At 39.4% G+C, this 20792-nt stretch overlaps 1 protein-coding gene across 2 annotated transcripts in view; it reads right to left on the bottom strand.

The window, feature by feature from the left end:
* Positions 1-20792, bottom strand: part of phrf1 (PHD and ring finger domains 1) — a 116776-nt gene that overhangs the window by 27780 nt on the left and 68204 nt on the right. For both annotated transcript variants that reach the window (XM_039744469.1, XM_039744477.1), the window contains exon 9: positions 3172-3298. In XM_039744469.1, coding sequence (XP_039600403.1) covers positions 3172-3298 — 127 coding nt within the window. The remainder of the gene's footprint in view (positions 1-3171; positions 3299-20792) is intronic.

Raw genomic sequence — 20792 nt, 5'->3', positions numbered from 1 at the left:
AATATTTACACACATGGGGGTGACACGGTGGTGGAGCGTTAGCGCTGCTGTCTTGCAGGGAGTCACGTCGCAGATATTCCCTGCTTGGAGTTTTCATGTTTTCCTGCTGGGTTTCCACACTGTGCTCAGGTTTCCTTCCAATGACATGCAGATTTGGGGATATGGTGCCGCTAAAATGACTCCAGTGTATGTGAGTGCTTGCATTCACCTTGGGATACCCTGTCCAGGGATTGTTTCTGCCTCGTGCCCAATGCTTGCTGGAATGGACACATCCCTGGATTGATGGATTTAATCATTATTTAAACATCTTTTCAGAGATATTGCGGTAAGGGGTCATCGGAATTTAATGGGTGTTCCAGGCAATTCACAACACAGAGAAGCCGAACCTGTTCTCACCATGATAATATCTCGCACTGACACCTAGTGGATTCCTCCAGATTTACGTAATGTACATGTGCAAGTATAAACAAATGCTAGCGTCCGCTGCAGCATGCATCGCGTGAAGTATAACCCCGGCCTAAGGCAGATGGGCTATAACACAACCCCAATGTCGGGTTCCACTCCGGTCGGATAAGAACAGAAAGCTGAGGCTGCAGTGGACACAAGCTCACCAAAACTGGAAAGTTGAAGACTGGAAAAAAAGTTGCCCGATCTGATAAATCTCGATTTCTGCTGAGGCACGCAGATGGTAGGGTCAGAATTTAATAGCGATAAAATTAACCCATGTGCCAAGCTAGGCGTGTGTAAACAGCCTGCAGTGATGGTGGTGTAATTGTGTGGGGATTGTTTTCTTTGCATACTTTAGGCCCCTTAATACCAATCAATCATTAACTAAATGCCACTGCTGATTCAAGTTATGCTGCTGACCTTGCATCCCCTCATGGCCACAATTTACCCATCTTCTAATATCTACTTTGTGCATAAACATGCACCATGTCACAAAGCAAAATTAATCTGAAACTGGTTTCAAGAACATGGCAATGAAAATCAGTGTTCTTCAGTGGACTTCCCAGTCACTGGGTCTGAATCCAATAGAACACCTTTGGGATGTGGTAGAATGGGAGATTCACAGCATGAATGCGCAGAAGACAAAATATACAGAAATTGTGTGATGTAATCATGTCAGCCTGAACCAGAATCTTAAAGGAATGCTTCCAACATCTCATGGAACCCATGCCACAAAGAACCATGACTATTTTGAGACCAAAAGGAGACTGACCAGTTACAGTAAAGTGTTTCTAATAATTTGCTCAGTGAGTGTACTTTGCTCAGGATGAAGTTCAAAATAAGACAATCATTTACCTGTGATTCACTAAGTTGGTATAAAGTGTAACTTCAAAGATATATTAGGACATTCCCTCATGGTTCCCTATACCTGTGGACCGCTTGAGATGCAGCACCAACATAATATCCTCTGACAACTGCATGCTAAACACACCAAGCTGTGTATTATATACTTTGCTTCACATCATTAATCCAGTCATCAGTTTAAAAAAAATGCAAATTATTCATTTGGCTAGAGAACCTTGATGACGACCGATTTTAAAAGATGACAATTTTAACCTTCTCACTTGTTTTTTTTTTTACCAAAACTATTTTGTACATTTTTGCTTCGCTCGCCCACCCCCAGGTTTGGTGGGTTTCCCGGATATACAATTTAAAGAGATTGTTATTTTCATGGGAATTGTTACATATGCATTATTTTCAAATTTACTTTAAAGCTTTTATAAAAACAATATTTGGAATGAACTTTTCTTCAAGATTGCATTGAATTTTGAATCCGTGTTTGAACTTGCATCGTGACAACGCAACTTATAACTGCCTGTGAGTGAATATCATTTCTTTCTCTCTAATAAATAGAACGACTTTCTCAAATGTTTGTCCATGCTCTTTCTTCTTCGCTTTGTAGTTGACATGTCATCTTGAACCTATTATTACCCTGATAAAATTTATAAGAGCTGAGAGCACAGGAACTGTGTCTGACAAAAGCATTCACACGACTGAGGTTAGATGACCGTGGTCTTCTTGGAAAATGGTTGTAAAGTAGGGTGTGACTTGAAAGAATCTCATGTTAAAATTCTCCGTCTCATGGGATTTCATACCGCAACAACATTTTTGGAATCTTTTAATTCTCGCTGGCAACACGAATTAGACGATCTACAAGTGTCCGACTTACAGTTTAAATCCAAACAATATATTCAATCTCTTTTCGCTGTTCTGTTATTTCATCGAGTAATAATTTCCATTTGTTTGCACTAATGCGATCTTTCCTATCCTTTTTTTGAGACTTTGTAATTTTCATACTTCCATGTCCATTCCATCTGAACTAGTATGGTGCTGAGGTGTCACCTGCCACATGGCTGCACTCGGGTCCTAATCTGGATCCTGACTGGTCTGTCATACTGTGGGTGTGGCAATGCGCTATATCAGCACATGCTCTCTAACCTGCAGTGCATGTGTACCATGCTAACATTTTTGAATTCTTTACAATGTTCTACTTTGTCATCTACTCTTTGTCTGTTATTTCCGGCCCCGGGTGTGGTTAAATCTCTTTCTCGCGGGTTGTATTACGCTGCTTGCATTGTGAAGGTGGGGCTGAATGCACACTAAGGAGATGCAGTCGGATCACCTGCTGTCTTTCTGCTGCTGTTTGCAAGCTGCTTTTTCTTCTTTTCGAAGTGTGCATCGATCATTTAAAAAAGGACAGCAGCTGTCCTTTTGCCACTTCACGTTGTGAAGGTGGCGGGAGGATGGGGATAAGATGGGTCTGATCGCATGCTAAGGAAATCTGCTGGCGAGCTGCATGTTCTGCTTGTCGCGCTGTGCACAGTTCATTTAAAAGCCTGTACAGCAGCTGTCCTTTTGTCTTGCATGATGTCAAAGTTTCTTCCGAGAAGATCACATCTCGTCTCCCTCATCTCCCTCCCAAGATTTTTCTATATAATAGAGAGATTTAATTTCAACGGTGAAGTTAAAGCAATCTTTATACATTAAAGTATCCTCATTTATAATGCTAGTGTAAGATTTTCTGTTCGACATAATGTTTATATTTATACAGGCTTTTTCTACATATTTTACTGATGTGTCTTCCAGGGGTAAACCTGACAGCCCTACAGTGATCTTATACCATTCCCAAGGAAATGGGGAAAAAAAGAAAAAGAATTAACTCACTTTTTCGTTTCTTCGTTGTTGCCCGTGGAGCCAAAGGGCGAACATATACAGCAGTATTCAACCCAGCAACAACAGCATTAATAGTTTCATCAAGTAGATTGGATTCCATCAAATGTCTAGGAACGCTCTAAGGAAGAAAAACAAAAAAAGGATTCTTTTTAAAACACAGAAAGCAAATGTGTGACTTTTGCCCATTTCTTTAACCATTTTAAATCACAAATATACCTATTTTTGCCTCCTTTCCATTTACAGCAATTGTCTTGCTGGACAAAACCATGCTGGGTCATGGAGTATTTCCTGACACACCAACAGAAGTGGCTGTTATGGCTTAGGTGCACTTCAGCCCCACGATTGTGGCCACCTCACACTTCCATGTTCAAAGTGAGCTGTGAGGATCTTCGTCAGAATGGGGCTGTCGCAACTAAGAAAAAGGGTGTTGCATCTAATTAACTGCAGTAGGAAAACTTAAAAGTTCTAAAATGTTTTTGTACATAAACCTGTTCAGATTGTACGTTTTGTAAATATTATACTGTTTACTGAGAAATAATCAATGGTTTACAAAAATCTAATTGAGTTATCACTGCATTTTCAAGTGAAAGGGGTACCTTTGTATTATAAAGGGTGAGGGGGCGAGGGCCCATTCACATCTAAGCGTTTTTTAATGTTTTAGCCCCAGACAAGAACACTTCTTAAACCCCTTAAGTTACTTGCCATTGTTTTCAATAGCACTATTCACATCTAAGCATTTTAGCAGTTTAGAAAACTGCATGCTGCAGTAATTTAACATTTTTATTTAGACTAACACTTCTTCCATGGAAATTATTGATAATGCTCATAAAATGCTGCGAAAAGAATACAAAGAGCGTTTTGAAGTGTTTCTAAAGGAAGTCACTGCCCCTTCCTATAACAGCACTGGAAGAGGAAAACAAAGCCAATGTTGTCATGCTCCAGTCCTGTGGTGGCAGCTATTAAATTCAAGTGTGCACGTACCTTGTAACCAAATGACAGAATATATACAGTGGTATGCAAAAGTTTGAGCACCCTTGCTTAATTGTCTGTTATTGTGAATAGACAAGTGAGCAAAATATGAACTGATCACCCAAAGGCTTAAAGTTACAGATGACACATTTATTTAATATCTCAAGTTAAATCTATTTTTATTTCCATCATTAACAGGTACAAAACACCAAAAACAAATTAAAAGGGCCTGAAGCAAAAACGTCCGGGCATCCAAAATGGTCAGCACTTAGCCCACTTTGGCTGGTATTACAACTTGTACATGCTTGTTATATCCAGCCAACAGTTCATTTCTTACTTGGGGTATTTTCACCAATTTGTCCTTGCAAAAGGCATCTAAATTCAGCAAGATTCTTGGGCTGTCTTACATGCATTTGAGATCTATCCACAGTTTTTCAATGATGTTTAGGTCGGGGGACTGTGGGGTCCATGGCAAAACTGTCAGCTTGCACCTCCTAAGGTAATTCCATTCAAGATTTTGAGGTGCATTCCGGATCATTATCTTGTTGTATGACCCATCCTCTTCATTATCTTGTTGTAGGACTCATCCTCTGTTTAACTTCAACTTTAAAAAGTTCTGTTTTGACTTCATCAGTCCACAATGCATCAGGCTTGTTTAGAACTTCAGGTGCTGAATATTCTGGCTAGGAAATTGGAAAGGTTTTCTTCTGCTGACTCTACCATGAAGGTCATTTATTTGTTCAGGTGTTACAGCACAGTAGTACAGTGCACCACCACTCCAGAGTTTGCCAAATCTTCCTTGAAGGTCTTTTGCAGTCAAGCAGGGTTTTTATTCACCTTTCTAGCAATCCAATGAGCAGTTCTTTCAGAAGTTTCTCTTGGTCTTCCAGTCCTCAACTTCACCTCCACTGTTCCTATTAACTGTCATTTCTTAATAACATCACAAAATAAACAGCTACCTGAAAATACTTTTCTATCTTTTCGAAGCCTTCTCCTGCTTTGTGAGCATCAATTATTTTATTTTTCATAGTAAGAGGCTGCTTAGAGGAGCCCATGGCTTTTTATTGTTGGAACAAGGTTTAAGGAGTCTAAGAATTTATACGGCTTTGCAGTTTGCATCACCTGGGGTCTCTGGACAATAGCTGTGAACAATCCATAGCCCTAATGAACTAATGAAGGTCTGAGACTTGGGAAAAGTTATGGGAGACCTCAAATATCTTGAGGTGTCCAAACTCCCGAGTGGTGCTCCTTTCCTTTTCTCACTGTGCAATTGTACAAAACAAAAACAATACACTAAATTACATAAAATGCTGAAAAGAAATGTGTCATCTTTATACAATACAATACAGTTTATTTTTGTATAGCCCAAAATCACACAGGAAGTGCCGTAATGGGCTTTAACAGGCCATGCCTTTTGACAGCCCCCCAGCCTTGACTCTCTGAGAAGACAAGGGAAAACTCCCAATAAAAACCTTGTAGGGAAAAATGGAAGAAACCTCAATGCCTTTTGGTAATCAGTTCATCCTCTGCTCACTTAACTATTCACAGTAACAGACATTTTAAGGAATGGTGCCCAAACTTTTGCATGCCAATGAATGTACAGTTTTCATCAAGTTAAAGCTTAGTACAGATGTTTTACAATATAGGCAGAATGGTAGCACAGAGTTGGCATTCTTTTGGCATTCTTTCCTTACACTGCCAACTGTGAAGGGTTTGCATATTCTGCCCATGAATTTCTGGATTAATAAGTATTAGTGAGTTTGTTTAACCGACTATCATTACCTGTTTTAACACTATCAACTAGAAATGTTTTGGTAAGACTTTTTTAAATTAAGAAAAAATGTTCAGTCCTTTGTAAAGTAAAGAACAGCCACCCCGCTTTTTCACACTCCTAATCTAAGCCCCCAGATAAACACTGGGCACTGCCCCACCAGACCACACAGTTTCAATATATCTTTAGCAATACCTGAATTAAAACTAAGATTATTAATAGATTTCTGTGGCTAGACACTCTGTTCTGCTTGGCTGTGTAACTGAACCCTTAAGAAAGGACTGGTGCACTATGAACGACATTTGCTTTTTTCTTTACTCCCAGTGCCACTGGTGTGATAATTGCTGGCTTCCAGTGACCCTACAATTTTTTTTGCCTGTTTTTTTAAATGCAATAATGCAAGGATCACCCCTAAACCCATCACTACTTACATGCTTATCAACGTCTGTGTGAAATCCTGGAAATGTTTAGGATCCTGCCTGCTTCACAGAGAGTCCAGATTTGTCCTCTCGACTGCCTTTGCTGCAGAACCGGATGAACCCAGTATGTGTGATCTTGATGACAATGACACCTGCTCTTCATTACCCTCTCTGATCGCCAGGATTAAAAGCACTAAAGTCACATAGCACATTCCCAGTAAAATGCTTCTTTGAAAACACTTGGGAGAGTGCTTGAAAAATGCTCAAAAAACACTTGAAAAAATGCTCAACGCTGGAAATTTACAACAATCAAGAGTGAATGGGCCCTTAAGAATTGATTAAGATGGTAGCAGCTGACCATCTAAAAAGAGCTGGGACAGAGAAAAAGTGCAATAAATGCAGGGGGGGTTAAACTGGCATCAGGATACAGTGTACATCTTGCAGAAACATCACCTCTTAGAATCAGAAGTGTCTTGTCTATCGCATGACCTATCAGAAATAAAACTACACAGAGGGCATAATACACTCTTCATTGTATGAGGGGGTAAAAGATGTTGACCTATTTAAAATATTAAACTATTAAAAATATAAATAATTAGGATGTACCACCACTAAAATTCTAGGCCAGTACACTCGTGGGTCTCCCTAGAGGGGTGGAGGTGAGGTCTCCTCCCTGAAAAAAGCATTTACAATGGAACTCCAATTTAAGTTTCCCATGTTTAGCATTTTCACACATTCAGCTTTTCTTTCCCTAAGGTTGTTATTGAACATAATAAATATTATCTGAACAAGTGAGAGTCTTTAAAGGCCATTTGCACACTGAAGCTATTTATCTGATTTTTTTTTTGAGTGCTGAAATTACTTTCACATCGTTTATCTTGAATGAAACCCACATTCACAAAATGAATAAAACAAACAATTTTGTCAGATGCTGGTTGCTGTGCTACTTCCAATTGTAAACTGGAAACCTTAAGATCAGAGCTATGGGCAACAGACCTGTGCCACATTCAAGTTAAAAGATAGAAATGGAGATGCAATGTTAATATAGCCTTTTTCTGGTTTCATAAATCAAATGTATCTGGTTTTACACAATGTTTTAACTATGGTGCAGTTAGTACCAACAATTAAATTAAACCCATTCTGTGCCAGGCCAGTTTGCTGCATTTTCTACCATATGGAACATTTTGTGAAACCCAATGTTTTACCGGTTTCTATTCAAATGCTGCATATTGTTATTTCCAGCTGGATCTGGGCCTGTCAGGTTGCTCTGTACCTCTCTATTAAGAGGCTTAAGGTTGCCTTTAATGGGAAGGGGTGGGCAAGGAGGGCAAGGAGAAGTCATCTCTTCTATCAAGGGTCCCACGACGCTTGATAAACTGTAACCTCTGGTTATGACACTCAGTGGTTAGCATCTTACCAATTCCATCTTCTGATTATTTAAGCAAAGATGTAACCTTACGTATAGTTTGGCAAAGGCTTGTTGTGCCAAATTCTTGCTTTGAGCAGCACATAGTTATTTTCTTTTTGTTATCATGATGCAAACCTTTGTTGTTTACTTGCTAACTTTTACAGATTCTAAGTATTATTGCATCCACCTGACAACCCATCTGTTGTCTAACATCACACAACACAAAATAGCAGCTTCTCACTGTCTTTTTTTAAACTAAAAAAAAAAATGCCCAAATATATTTTCTCTTTTCAGAAAACAAATGTGCATTTTAGCAACTGGCTTTGTGAAGGTCTGATGAGGGGGCCCTTTGGACTTGCCGTCCCCTGCACCTTGAGGGAGCAACCGTTATGCATCTGGGTCAGTACCGATTCACACTCTTCCCTAGGTTATATATGACAATTCCAATATTTCCATCAATAATTATTTTCTGCTATTTCTCTGAATTTCATTTAAATGCAAGCTGTAACCAACTTTCATTATGCACAGATGACCTAAATGAGCATGGACTGGTTAAATGAAGTATAAATATTTAAATTACTTCAGCCAAAAACACTTCACTTTCACACTGCTTATTCAGAAGAGGACTGTAGGGGCAACACAATCAGCTAAACAAACAAGGCCACAATGTATTCAGCAACTTCTTCCAACTCATGCTGAGAAATTCCCAAATACTCCATGTCATTCCGGGGGATATACTACCCCAACGATTCATATTCAGTTCACCCTAACTACATTCTAAAACAATCTCAAGTGGCTCCTTTTCAGACTAGAAAGAACAGCAGATTTTCTTGGAGATTCTCCTATATACTGATGAATTCCTTACCCTATCAGTAGCAGTGCTCAACATTTTGGCTTCTCATATTCACAAACACATTTGTTCAATCACTAACCAAACACAGCTCACACCTATAGAAGAGGCAAGCAGTAGAGACTAACTGGTAACTGAAAAGCTTTGAGACATTAGCTCCTTTTTGAGAATAATCCACTAAAATACCTGCAAAACTGAAGCACATGTTTTTTTTAGTCTAGCTACCTTGTCTAATTTTGCTCTTGAACAAGATCCCTCCTCACCCTATAATGGAGAGAACATGGCAATCTTTTAGGGGAGAAGACCATGATCACAACTTTAGAGCTAATTTTCAACCCAGCCACATCATACTCTTAGTTAACACCAATCTAATGAAGCTAATAACACAACACTAACTCTAGAAGGAAGAGACAAAAGCCTTAAGATCCTGAACTGTATATACTCACAGGCCTTCCTATCATGTCCATGTAAACTACATACAGGATAGGAGGCAAGTCTTATTTTTTGGGGAGACCAACATCAACACCAAATTGACTTGACCTAATCATACAAACACAAAGCCTTCTTCATGAATGCAGAGACTGAAGGATAAAGTAGATTAAATCAAAATTAAATATGCAGCACTGACCATGGAGACCCTAACTCAAAAATCTCTTTACAGAAGAAGCTAAGAAAAAGGCAGCAAAGCTTTTTCCAAGATTACAAGTACATCTGGTTATTTTATGAAATTTTAAACTTTTTAAATGATTTATGGTACTTATAAATATAATGACAACATGCCTAAAAGAAGAAAGGGATATTACATTTCTATAGAATGCAAGTGTTGTATGTATACTAATCTCTTTAATTGTCCAGAAAACAACTTCATCTTTCCTGGCAGCACAGTGCTGAAGGGTGGACAGCTGTTATGGTTGTAGCTCTTTTTGCTCCTCTCTCCTTTGTCCATGCACATGCTAAAGGATGACAGTCTTCCATGGCTGCATAGTTAGGCACAGAAATGCTTCACAGCTTTCATAAGCCCAAGAAAAACACCAGAGATTTGAAGAAAATATCGTAATTAGTATACACAAAAAAGCCATGTCTTATATTAAATACCATGTGCTATGTCAGTCACTATATAACCCGCTGTATCCTAACATAGGTTCACAGGGGGGTCTGCTGGATCCAATCCCAACCATGTGCTATGTGCTCTCTCTTCTGTTTCTTTTTCCGGTTTCTTTGTGGTGGCAGCCTGCACCACCACCACCACCTACTCAAAGCATCATGATGCTCCAACATTGATGGACTAAAAGCCAGAAGTCTACATGACCATCATCATCAGGTCCTTCCGTGAGAACCCAAAATACAAAGAGGACTGTTTAATTTATGTGAGGTAGAATGCCCAGAGGGGGCTGGGTGGTCTCGTGGCCTCAGAACCCCTGCAGATTTTATTTTTTTCTCCAGCCGTCTGGAGCTTTTTTTTTGTTTTTTCTGTCCACCCTGGCCATCGGATCTTAATCTTATTCTATGTTAATTAATGTTGACTTATTTTATTTTCTTACTGTATCTTTTATTTTTCATTATGTAAAGCACTTTGAGCTACATTTTTTGTATGAAAATGTGCCATATAAATAAATGCTGTTGTTACATAGCAGAAATGTATACAAATGGAGAAAAAGAATTGTGCATTTAAAAAAAATAGGTATGACCTGCAGAATCAAGTAAAAATTGCAAAACTAGAAAAACAGTTTAAAGGCACAGATTTAATGAGCGAGTCTGCAACCTCTCACCCATTAGAACACGACTGATTGTTACTTGTTGCTGACACTTCACTATAGCCAGTGAACAGTTCTCAAAAGCAGTAAGGACCTCATTCAGAGATCAGTTAAATGGGGGCTTTGTCTGAATAAGATTCAGATTGGTCCAGAGAGTGCTTCAGGTCATGTGAGAGAAACACTTTCGTGGAACAGTCAGTCCCTGTAGTTCTAGACATTTCCATATTCACTGTTTCTTACCTGTCGTGCCTGTACACTTTACTATAAAGAAGCCTAAGGAATAGGCCTGAATGCATGCTGTAACTCATTTCTGTGGTGATGAAATGCTGGGAAAGGTTAAGACAGTATCATACCCACAAGTGGTGCTGGGCGATATGACGATATATATCGTGGGGACGATAGAAAAGTGTCTATCATCCTATTTCTCTTCTATCGTTTCTATCCTAATTTTATCAATTACTAAAGAAAATATTGCATTAAATAGGCTATGACAAATGAATGATAATGTCTTGTTGCTATGCAATGCATACTCTACCCTTTATATAAGTGATAATCAAGAATAAAAATGAACTTTTTCGCAAAGAAACTCCATCTTGTGGTTTTGTGACAGTTCAGTTAAATGTCACTTCAAAATAAAGTTAAGATATTTTTGTCAAACTTTTCAGAGAATAACTGGAAACGTACTTTATTGTGGGTGGTATATCGTGATATATATCGTTATTGTGATATAAAATAATCCATATCGTGATATATGATTTTTCCATATCGCCCAGCACTACCCACAAGCACTATAAAATGACTTCTTCTAAGCGAGTCTTGAAATGAGAGAGATTTCAATACTTTGAAGTCCAACTACATCCTACTAGATATTGAACAGATCAGTGATGGTAAACATGAAAGGAATGAATTTGGTTGTTTTAGAAACCAATCATTGGAGTCATCTAGATATTTTTTTTTTTGGATGGGAAGATTTTCCAGAGAGAACATGCTTGGTGATAAATACATGGCTAGCTTTCTTCAGGGCATGCATACATCAGATTCAGAATTAACTTTATTGGCCAGGTATACTAATGTGCACTAGGAATTTGTCTTAATAGTACTGGTGCAAAGTACAAGGACAACATAGAATACAAAACATAAATAAAAGATAAAAAACAAAATGATAAAATATGATGCAGCATACAAGGGCAATACAAAAATAAAGAAACAATAGGATTAAAATGTCCAGGCTGTTTACTGTGCAGGTATACATAGATACTGAGTACGAGCTCTATCCTGACCAGTATGAACAACTGCACGTAGTTAAAAACTGGTTAGGTGACATATTTCAACTTTCACTGCACAAAGACATTTGTCAGAGGGAAGTCTTTGGAATAGGCAATGCCCTTGGTGAGTCATATCAGTAAAGATCTTTGCAGTCCTCTTCCTTATCCTGGACTCATGACTTCATTATGCTGTAAATTAACAGTCTCTGCTCTTTTCACCGGCTTTGATGATGCATTGCAGATTGGCCTCTGCCTAAACAGAGGTAGCACCAAACCAGTTATAGATATGCACTCACATTGGACTTGATGACTGTGTAGAATTGGACCAATATTGCCTGAAGGAAAAAAAGGAAAATTCTCCGATGGTCTTTCTTTAATGCATGTGATGTTTTTGTCCCTTCTTGGAAGGTTTTGTGACAGCAGGTGCCCAGAAACTTAAATGATTCTGTCATTCCAATGGCTGAGCCATTTATGGCAAGTGATAGGTAAGTAGGTGCCCTTTTCCTGAAATCTATGATCATCTAGTGAGTTTATTGTGGTAAGGTCCAAATTAACATGGCTGCACCACAATCAGATTATCCACCTCCTGTCTGTATATGGACTCATCACTGCTTGAAATGAGGACAATTAGTGTAATGTCACCTGCAAATTTAAGACGTTTGACAGACGAATCACCAGAGGTACATTCAGAGAAGAAAAGAGTAGTGGGGAAAGGACACAGCAGACGTGTGCGCCCAACTATTTCCTATCTATAAGAAAGTCTGTGATCCAATAGCAGGTGAACTGAGCGAGTTTCTTTCCTGGGAGCTCTGAGATTATTTTATTAAAAGCAGAGCTAAAGTCCAGAAACAAGATCTTCACATTTGCCCCTGGCTTAACATGGTGATGGTAAATAAAGCTCAGCTCTAAATTCACTGCTTCATCCACAGACCCGTGAGCTCTGTATGCAACCTGAAATGGGTCCAGGAAGCCTTCTGTAGCATTCTGGAGGTAGTTCAGAATAAGGCGTTCAAAGGTCTTCATTACCACAGAGGTTAAAGCTACTCCGCTGTAGTCATTTAGGCCTATGATCTTTCAATTCATTTTTTTTTGTTTGCTACTAGATTGATGGTGGAGGTCTTGAAGCAGGCAGGAACAGTACAGATATTCACAGATCAGCTGAAAATGTCTGCAAATACTGTAGACAACTGGTCTGCACAGTGCCACAGTTTTAAAAGGAGGTATGGGCCTGCAGCATTTTTGATATTTTGCTTTTTGAATAAGCTGCAGACGTCTTTTGCAGTGATGACAGGAGGGGGAAGCTGAAAAGGAGTGTGGAGTAGTAGCAGTAAGACCATCAGGTAGATTTATGGCCCATTGTCTTTTAAAGTGACTGTAAAGCTGATTTAAGTGATTAGCAGAACCATTTGAGGTTTGTTTATTGTACTTAGTAACTTGTTTAAGTCATGGTCATTTGCAGACAACTGTTCCTGTAGCTTATCAGAGTGCTTTTTTCACACCTTTGATCCCTTTCTCCAAGATATACAGTACTTGGCTTTCCTGTATTCCTCATGATTGTCAGATCTGAACGCACAGTCTTTACCCCTGGTGCATTTGTCTGAGCTCTGGAGTGAACCAAGGCTTATTGTTGCTAAACTTCCCAATTACTATATTTTTGTTAGAATGAAAACATTTTAACAAAAATACAAAAACTAAAATTATGAAGTTACAGTATTAGCATATATGTGTGTGTTGGAGCTGGCAGTTTTGAGGGCACTCCAGTCACTACAGGCAAAGCAGGCCTTCAATTGCCTTGCTGGTCCACTTTCTAACTCTTCTTTTTTACTTCCTTTACAATTTTTAGCTGTTGTTTTGTAAGCAGGAATAATGTGAATCAAAGGATGATCAGAATTGCCAAGTGGGTCATGGGAGAAGAAGCGATAAGCATCCTTAATACCTGCATAGTAGTGATGTGGAGTATGTCCATCACTGGTAGGGCATTTTATTTGCTGTTGATATTTAAGGAAGGACCTGGTTAAAACCATCCAAAATATACTGCTCAAAAAGATTAAAGGAACACTTTTTAATCAGAATATAGCATCAAGTCAATGAAACTTCTGGGCTATTGATCTGGTCAGTAAAGTAGCACAGGGGGCTGTTAATCAGTTTCAGCTGCGTTGGTTTTCCATGAAATTAACAACAGGTGCAATAGAGGGGCAAAAATGAGACGACCCCAAAAACAGGAATGAATGGTTTAACAGGTGGAGGCCACTAACATTTTTCCCACCTCATCTGTTTTTTCACTCGTTTTGCATTTGGCTACGGTCAGTGTCAATACTGGTAGCATGAGGCGATACCTGGACCCTACAGGGGTTGCACAGGTCAGTCCCACTTCTCCAGGATGGCACATTAATATGTGCCATTGCCAGAAGGTTTGCGTTGTCTCCCAGCACAATCTCAAGGGCTTGGAGGAGATTCCAGGAGACGGGCAGTTACTTAGGACAGATGGACAGGGCCCCTTGTTGAAGGTCCTTAGCCCATCAGCAGGACCGCTATCTGCTCCTTTGGGTGAGGAGGAAGAGGATGACCACTGCCAGAGCCTACAAAATGACCTCCAGCAGGCAGAACACTGGTGTGAATGTCTCTGACCAAACAATCAGAAACTGACTTCATGAGGGTGGCCTGAGGGCCCAACGGCCTCTAGTGGACCCTGCACTCACTGCCCGGCACTGTGTAGCTCGATTGGCATTTTCCACAGAATACCACAATTGGCAGGTCCACCACTGGTGCCCTGTGATTTCACAGATGAGAGCAGGTTCATCCCGAGCACATGTGACAGACGTGAAAGGGTCTGGAGAAGCCGTGGTGAACGTTATGCTGCCTGTAACATCGTTCAGCATATCCGGTTTGGTGGTGAGTCAGTGATGGTCTGGGGAGGCACATCCATGGATGGATGCACAGATCTCTACAGGCTAGACAACGGCACCTTGACTGTCATTACGTATCAGGATGAAATCCTTGGACTCATTGTCAGATCCTATTCTGGTGCAGTGAGTTCCTCCTGGTACACGATAATGCCCGGCCTCACGTGGCAAGAGTATACAGGCAGTTCCTGGAGGATGAAGGAATTGATACCATTGACTGACCCCCAAGCTTGCTTGACGATCCAACAGAACACCTCTGGGACGCCACCAGGTTGCAACTCGGACTGTTTAGGAGCTCAGGGATGCCCTGGTCCAGATCTGGCAGGAGATCCCTCAGGACACCATCTGTTATCTCATTAGAAGCATTCAATTTCAATGATTACATCAGCAAGTTGCCACTGCACTTTGTGAGCATTAGCAGGAGGGCAAATGTAAACCCCGACTAGACTTACTGAGGAAAACTGACGTGGCTTACAGTTTATAATAAGAAATTCTAGGTCAGGAGAGGATGATTTAAAAAGAACTACCACATCACTACACTAACCTTGACCAATGTAAAAACACACTCCTCTGCCCTTTCTTTTGTTGCAAAGAACAGTAACAAGGTCCATGTAGTGTAGCGTGAAGTCAGGTAATTGCAATACAGAGGCGGGAACAGAGTCATTCAGTTACACTTCAGTAAAGCACAGAGCAAGTAATAAAGAAAAGCCCGTTTTAATATGTAAAGAAAAGCCCATTTTAATATGTATTAACAGTTACAGTTTGTTTGCCGTTAGAAGACACATATTCTAGGCAGTGCTTGCCATAGTCCTAGCTTCCAGAATCAAAGCAGGCTGCCTGCTCTTCTGCCTCTGGTCCACCGCTGTCGGACCACCCGTTTAGCTGCATGAGCACATGTGATGAATAAAGTTGAAAGATCCACAGATGTCGTTATAATATCTGGAGTCACATCAGATGGTACACTGTGACCAATATTCAGAAGCTTTTCCTGTGTATATGTTATATGACTTTTCAGGGTGACAATGAATTTAATGCAAAAAGACAGACAAAAAAGGAGCACCAAACTACCATGGCTGCCATTCTAGGTGCCATAGTTAATGATAGTCATGATGGTTTCCCAACTGCACTCGTGGAAGCATCATGCGGAACTACCACACTGGGCAGAAAATATCTGCTTAAGAATTAAGAGACTACTTAATTACAGCTGTAGATATTTTCCTCTGGCTCAGAGATGGGCACTTTGTAGTGTGAGCTAAATGAAGAGCTATACCTGTCAACTGCAGACAACCAGTCCATGACCACCATGAGCTGTGCACTTTCCCTGGTGACATCAGTTGTTCTCTCTCCATTTTAGTCACCACCTTCTTGCACAGTGTCGCAACTACACTCCACAAGTCCAACAGTGCAAATACAACCCTTTTCACCAAATGAGTAGTTGTGGACTTGCACCTCGAAGCATCTAATTTCAAAGATTTGCATTGTGATGAACTATGAATCCGTCATCTCTGGATGATTTTGGGCATTATGTATTAAAATAATATTTTGGAAAATAGTTCTCAGTAAAGTAAAAACAAACACATAAATGTAAGCTTTCACAGTATATATTTTACAATAAAAAATAACACTAATTACTCGGTACAGCACTTAATTAAATGTACATTATTTGGAAGTCTTTTAGCATTGTTGCTGTTATGTAAGATCCAGGAGCTGAGCCCAAGGTTACATGTGATGTTTCAGTTATCAGATTTGTCTAACCTAAGATTCAAAAAGCAGCCACACATTTATGATAGTTACATCATTCACAAGGACCTAGGAGAAATTATGCAACTGAGAGCAACGCAAAAGATAAAGCTGAGCAGAGGCAACAACACAGTACTTGAACGAAATTTTATCTAATCTAGCTACATGGTTCCACTGATGTTTGGAACTCACCCCCCACTCATGGTCTCAGAAACTACCAAGCAGCACAAACTGTACATTTCTGTCTTTTAAATTAAAACATAAAACTGAGCAAAACATATTAATAGAAACCATCCAAGAAATTTACAGCATTCACTCCGTACATGAAAAGATGTGACTGTACTAAAAAGAAAAAACTCAGATAATTAAAAAAATTAAACCACAATGAAGGTAAATAACCAAGACAAGCACTGGAAATGCACATTTGCATGTGACACAATCATGGTATGAAGAAATACAAAATACCATGCTGGCTACTTCGGCTTTATCTGCCATATTTATCTGTTTCACAACATTTATGCCATAGACATATCAGCAACAAACAGGTAAAACACAACTGTAAACCTTCTTAAAAAGGTTTAAAAACTAATTTTCTTTAAGCTTTAATTCATGAAACACAACTTGCATATACATCATTTTGCTGTCAAGCATCTTTTTTTTTATCAATTACTCAGGAGTTTAATAGAAATGAAAATTCCTCCTTTGATGGATATGATCCTGTTCTGCCCAGTTATCTTAAGCCTACTTAAGGAAATGACCGCTCTTCAAAAGTGGAAACAACTTGAGTTGTGAATGCCTGCAAGGCTGAACCAGAGAAAGCATGCAAGCTATTTCTCCATCTTATCATAGACAGATCTTTGTGTGTCAAGACATTGGAAAGAAAGCAACTGATCTTTGAAGCATCATTTGTGAAACACAGGGATAAATTAACATTACTCTTTCCAAATTTTAAGAAGTAAAAATTTTTAAATCAAAGAACTGTTCAAATGTAATCATAATTTGAAGCTTCCTGTACAAACTTAACTAGGTCTGATTCACATTAGACAAGAACGTCACAGGGTCTCCTTAGAATCCTTCGATTTGCAAATGTGTACTTTTGTGAAGTTGAACTTCCCACTTTTATTCCAATAATCACTCAGACCAAAGTAATCTAATTTTAAGTGCCTTAAATCATTTACTACTTCTGTTTATTTCTGATGCATACATCCAACATTCCATGCATTTAGTGTGTTTTGCTTTTCTTTTGGTACTCCGTGATGGCACTTAGGCCACCTAAGATGCTGGGAAGATGAAGAGAGGTCCACAAGTGTATCCCTCCCTATTAATGGTGACTAATAGTCATGCTCAATAGATGGACCAGGGAGGCCTGAGAGGTCTTTTGGCCTTCAAATCTCTCAGTTTATTTGCTCCACCATACGCCAACTGGAGTTTTTATTTTCCTGTCTTCCCTGGCCATCTTACCATAGCTTGCAATCAAGCTGGACATTAAACATTCTCTACTATCATTAACTGTTTAGTCTCTTCTTTTCAACTATTGTTAGCTATTAATATCGAGCTATTTTCATGTATGAAAACATGCTATATAAAAAATATTGTTTCTCGATGCCCAATGACTTTTTTTTTTCCCTTTTCTGGGATAAGCTCCACCATACATTCATCCTGTGGGGAACTGTAAGTAGCTCTGTGCATGACAAAGCCAACAACCCACCCTCTTTAAAAATGACCATTTATTCCTTGCTTCATTCTTATCTGCCTTGAAGAAAAAATACTTTTCCAATCTGTCTTCTACGTCTTCAGTAGAGAATACTACTCCCATCTTTAATGTTGTCAGTAAAATATTGATTTACTGCTTTCTTGAAACCAGCTTGCTACTCTTTACATCTTTCCTGACATTTCCTGTTTGACTTGCAAGGTCGATAACTAGTATCAATTAAAATCATCTTAGAGGTTCTGCAGAGGTTCCACTTACTGATTCATCTTACTCTTCATCTTCTGTGATATTTTACATCTGCAGTAACACTATACACCTGCTAGCTGTGCGTTTAAAGTTTTTCTCCTGAGTTGGCACTCTCTTCATAAACTCCTTTCTTTTCAGTTTCAAACTGCCTATTAATACAACTCAAAACAGACAGCCCCAACTCAACAGAAGTCACAACAACTTTGTAGTCTAATGTTGTTCAGTTACACCTTTGTCAAAAACTCCACATGATAACGGGGATAGATTTTAACCAATTGGTTCGTTAGCTTTCATTTATTTTAACAGGTGTAAGGTTTAAAAATAAGAACTTGAAAGGTTTGTAATAAATTGCCTGCTTGATCTGTTCATTGCATAGCAGGTCAGAACCAGTTAAAGAAACTTGGGGTCATCTTAATTGATAATTTAACCATAGGTTCAGGGCTACAAGACAATATTAAATTATTTTACCACAGTCCATATTCGATTGGTAGAAAGATCAAGAACAAGTGTTGTGACAAGCCAGGATTGGTCCAGAGGTATATGGTAAGAGCAAAGGAAGGGAGCTGGCCCATAAACTACGATGCCCCACTGGTCTAAAGGAAACGCACACGGACAGCTTAAACATGGTGGGGGATTGGGGGGGCATGGCAGAAGTTGTTTGTCTGTCTGGCCTTTCATCATTCTGTGATCATATCAGATCAAAATACTATCAGTTCAGAAGTAAAACACAACATTGAAAGAGCCAACTGATATCTAAGCACATTAGAGCCTAGAATCCTAGCAAGAATGGCTGTTATTCATCCAGGTTTTACTGTTATTGTCACAATCATTTGCTCCACTTATTGTAAATGAAGAAATTCGCTTAAAAAATGTTACTCTACGTTAAGCGAATAAAAGAATAACATTCTGAGTAGACATCTTGCTTTGAACTTTTTGTAATAAACTATCTGGTCTAGAGATGAGAGAAGGAAAGTAGACCACAACCCACAAGTAGAGTTGCAGACTGCAATAGCATCTCCACAACAGGCTGTGACTTAACAGAGCAAGAGTCAAAATTTTGAGATAGTCAAGCCTACATGAAAGGTCCTAAGGTGAGGACAGGTTTGCCAGAGGACCCTTCCAAAGCAAAAGATACAGTTCACCAAGAGGTACTGTATGTGTTTCTTTCGAGGTCTTACCCTACATTCCCAGCATCATCAGAGGTCACCCTCTGAAACTGATAAAAATAATAAACATTACACTACATTAAAGTAACTGCCCTTATCGTTGTCAACACCCTGTATTATTTGGCTATTTGTGGTTATTCGCTCTATAAAATTTCTATTCAGGATCCATGACAAACTAAATTAAGTCTTACTTGTGTGCCTCAAGGAGTAAACTCTACCATCTCCTCAGAAACACTGCTTGCATCTCTCTTTGAAACCTTCTCTATTTTACTTTATTCCCTTGGTATTTGTGCATCTTCTCACAACCTTTCACATGATTTATATGCACATTATACTTGTATTTCTTTCCATTCACTTATTTAATCTCTTGGACTTGCCAAATCATTCCAAATGCCCCTGAGACACCTTCTCACAGATGAACACCTGTCATTTTCAAACTTTTTAAAATCTGCCATCTGCCTTTAAACATATATAAACCATGTCACCAGCATATTTTGCCAATTGTGAGAAATGTTGGCCAGATCACAGAGAATTAACTCACGCACTCTCAAAAAACCAACTCATTATCTGGTGTGAGAACAATGACCTGTCACTGAATGTGAATAAAACAAAGGAGACCACTGACAGTGCACATACAACACTGTGAAGTCAGAAAGAAGGGGATGGACCTCATGGATGTACTGACATGGACTATACACACTACCTCCCTTGTCAAGAAAACACAGCAGTGCCTTCACTTTCTGCGACAGATGAGGAAAGTAAACCTTCCCCATCCTGACCTCACAACACTATACAGAGGCGCTATACAGAGCCTCTTGCCAGCAGCCTCACAGTCTGGTACGGCAGCTGCACTGCGTCAGATCAAAAGCCCCTCCAGAGAGTGGTAAAGACAGCAGAGGAAATCATCAGAACTATCCTCTCGTCTATACAGGACCTGTACTTATCACACTGTCTTAGGAGAGCTACTGAGATGGTCAGAGAAACCACCCACCTAGTCCATGGACTGTTTAAACTTCAGCAGGGATCACCAAGAGTTTCTTCCCACAGGCCATCAGATACTAAACTCCCACCAGCAAAAGCAACGTGCTGACCTAAGTGGACTGATAAATTCCTGAACACACACACAGAGTTTCAACACATATATTCTAAATCTCATACCTCCTAAAATGCTGTTATGTCTGTGCATTATGTACATGTTTTTAAACACTTGAACATGTTGTAACTATTTACCAATGTGTCAGCTGGATTATAGATATACTCTGTCTGCTAAGCTGCCTATTATTGTCTATCTGCTGTTGTATAACATCTTTATGATTGTACGTTGAGCCTGGAAAAACGTACTTTTGTTCAGCTGTGCACTCCTTGCTGTATGGTTTGAATGATAGAGTAAATCCAATCCAAAACCACCTC

This window comes from Polypterus senegalus, chromosome 1, assembly GCF_016835505.1.
Source record: "Polypterus senegalus isolate Bchr_013 chromosome 1, ASM1683550v1, whole genome shotgun sequence".
NCBI classification, from domain to species: Eukaryota; Metazoa; Chordata; class Cladistia; order Polypteriformes; family Polypteridae; genus Polypterus; species Polypterus senegalus.
The sequence above is the reverse complement of the archived record's forward strand: the minus strand, read 5'-3'. Positions and strand labels throughout refer to the sequence as shown.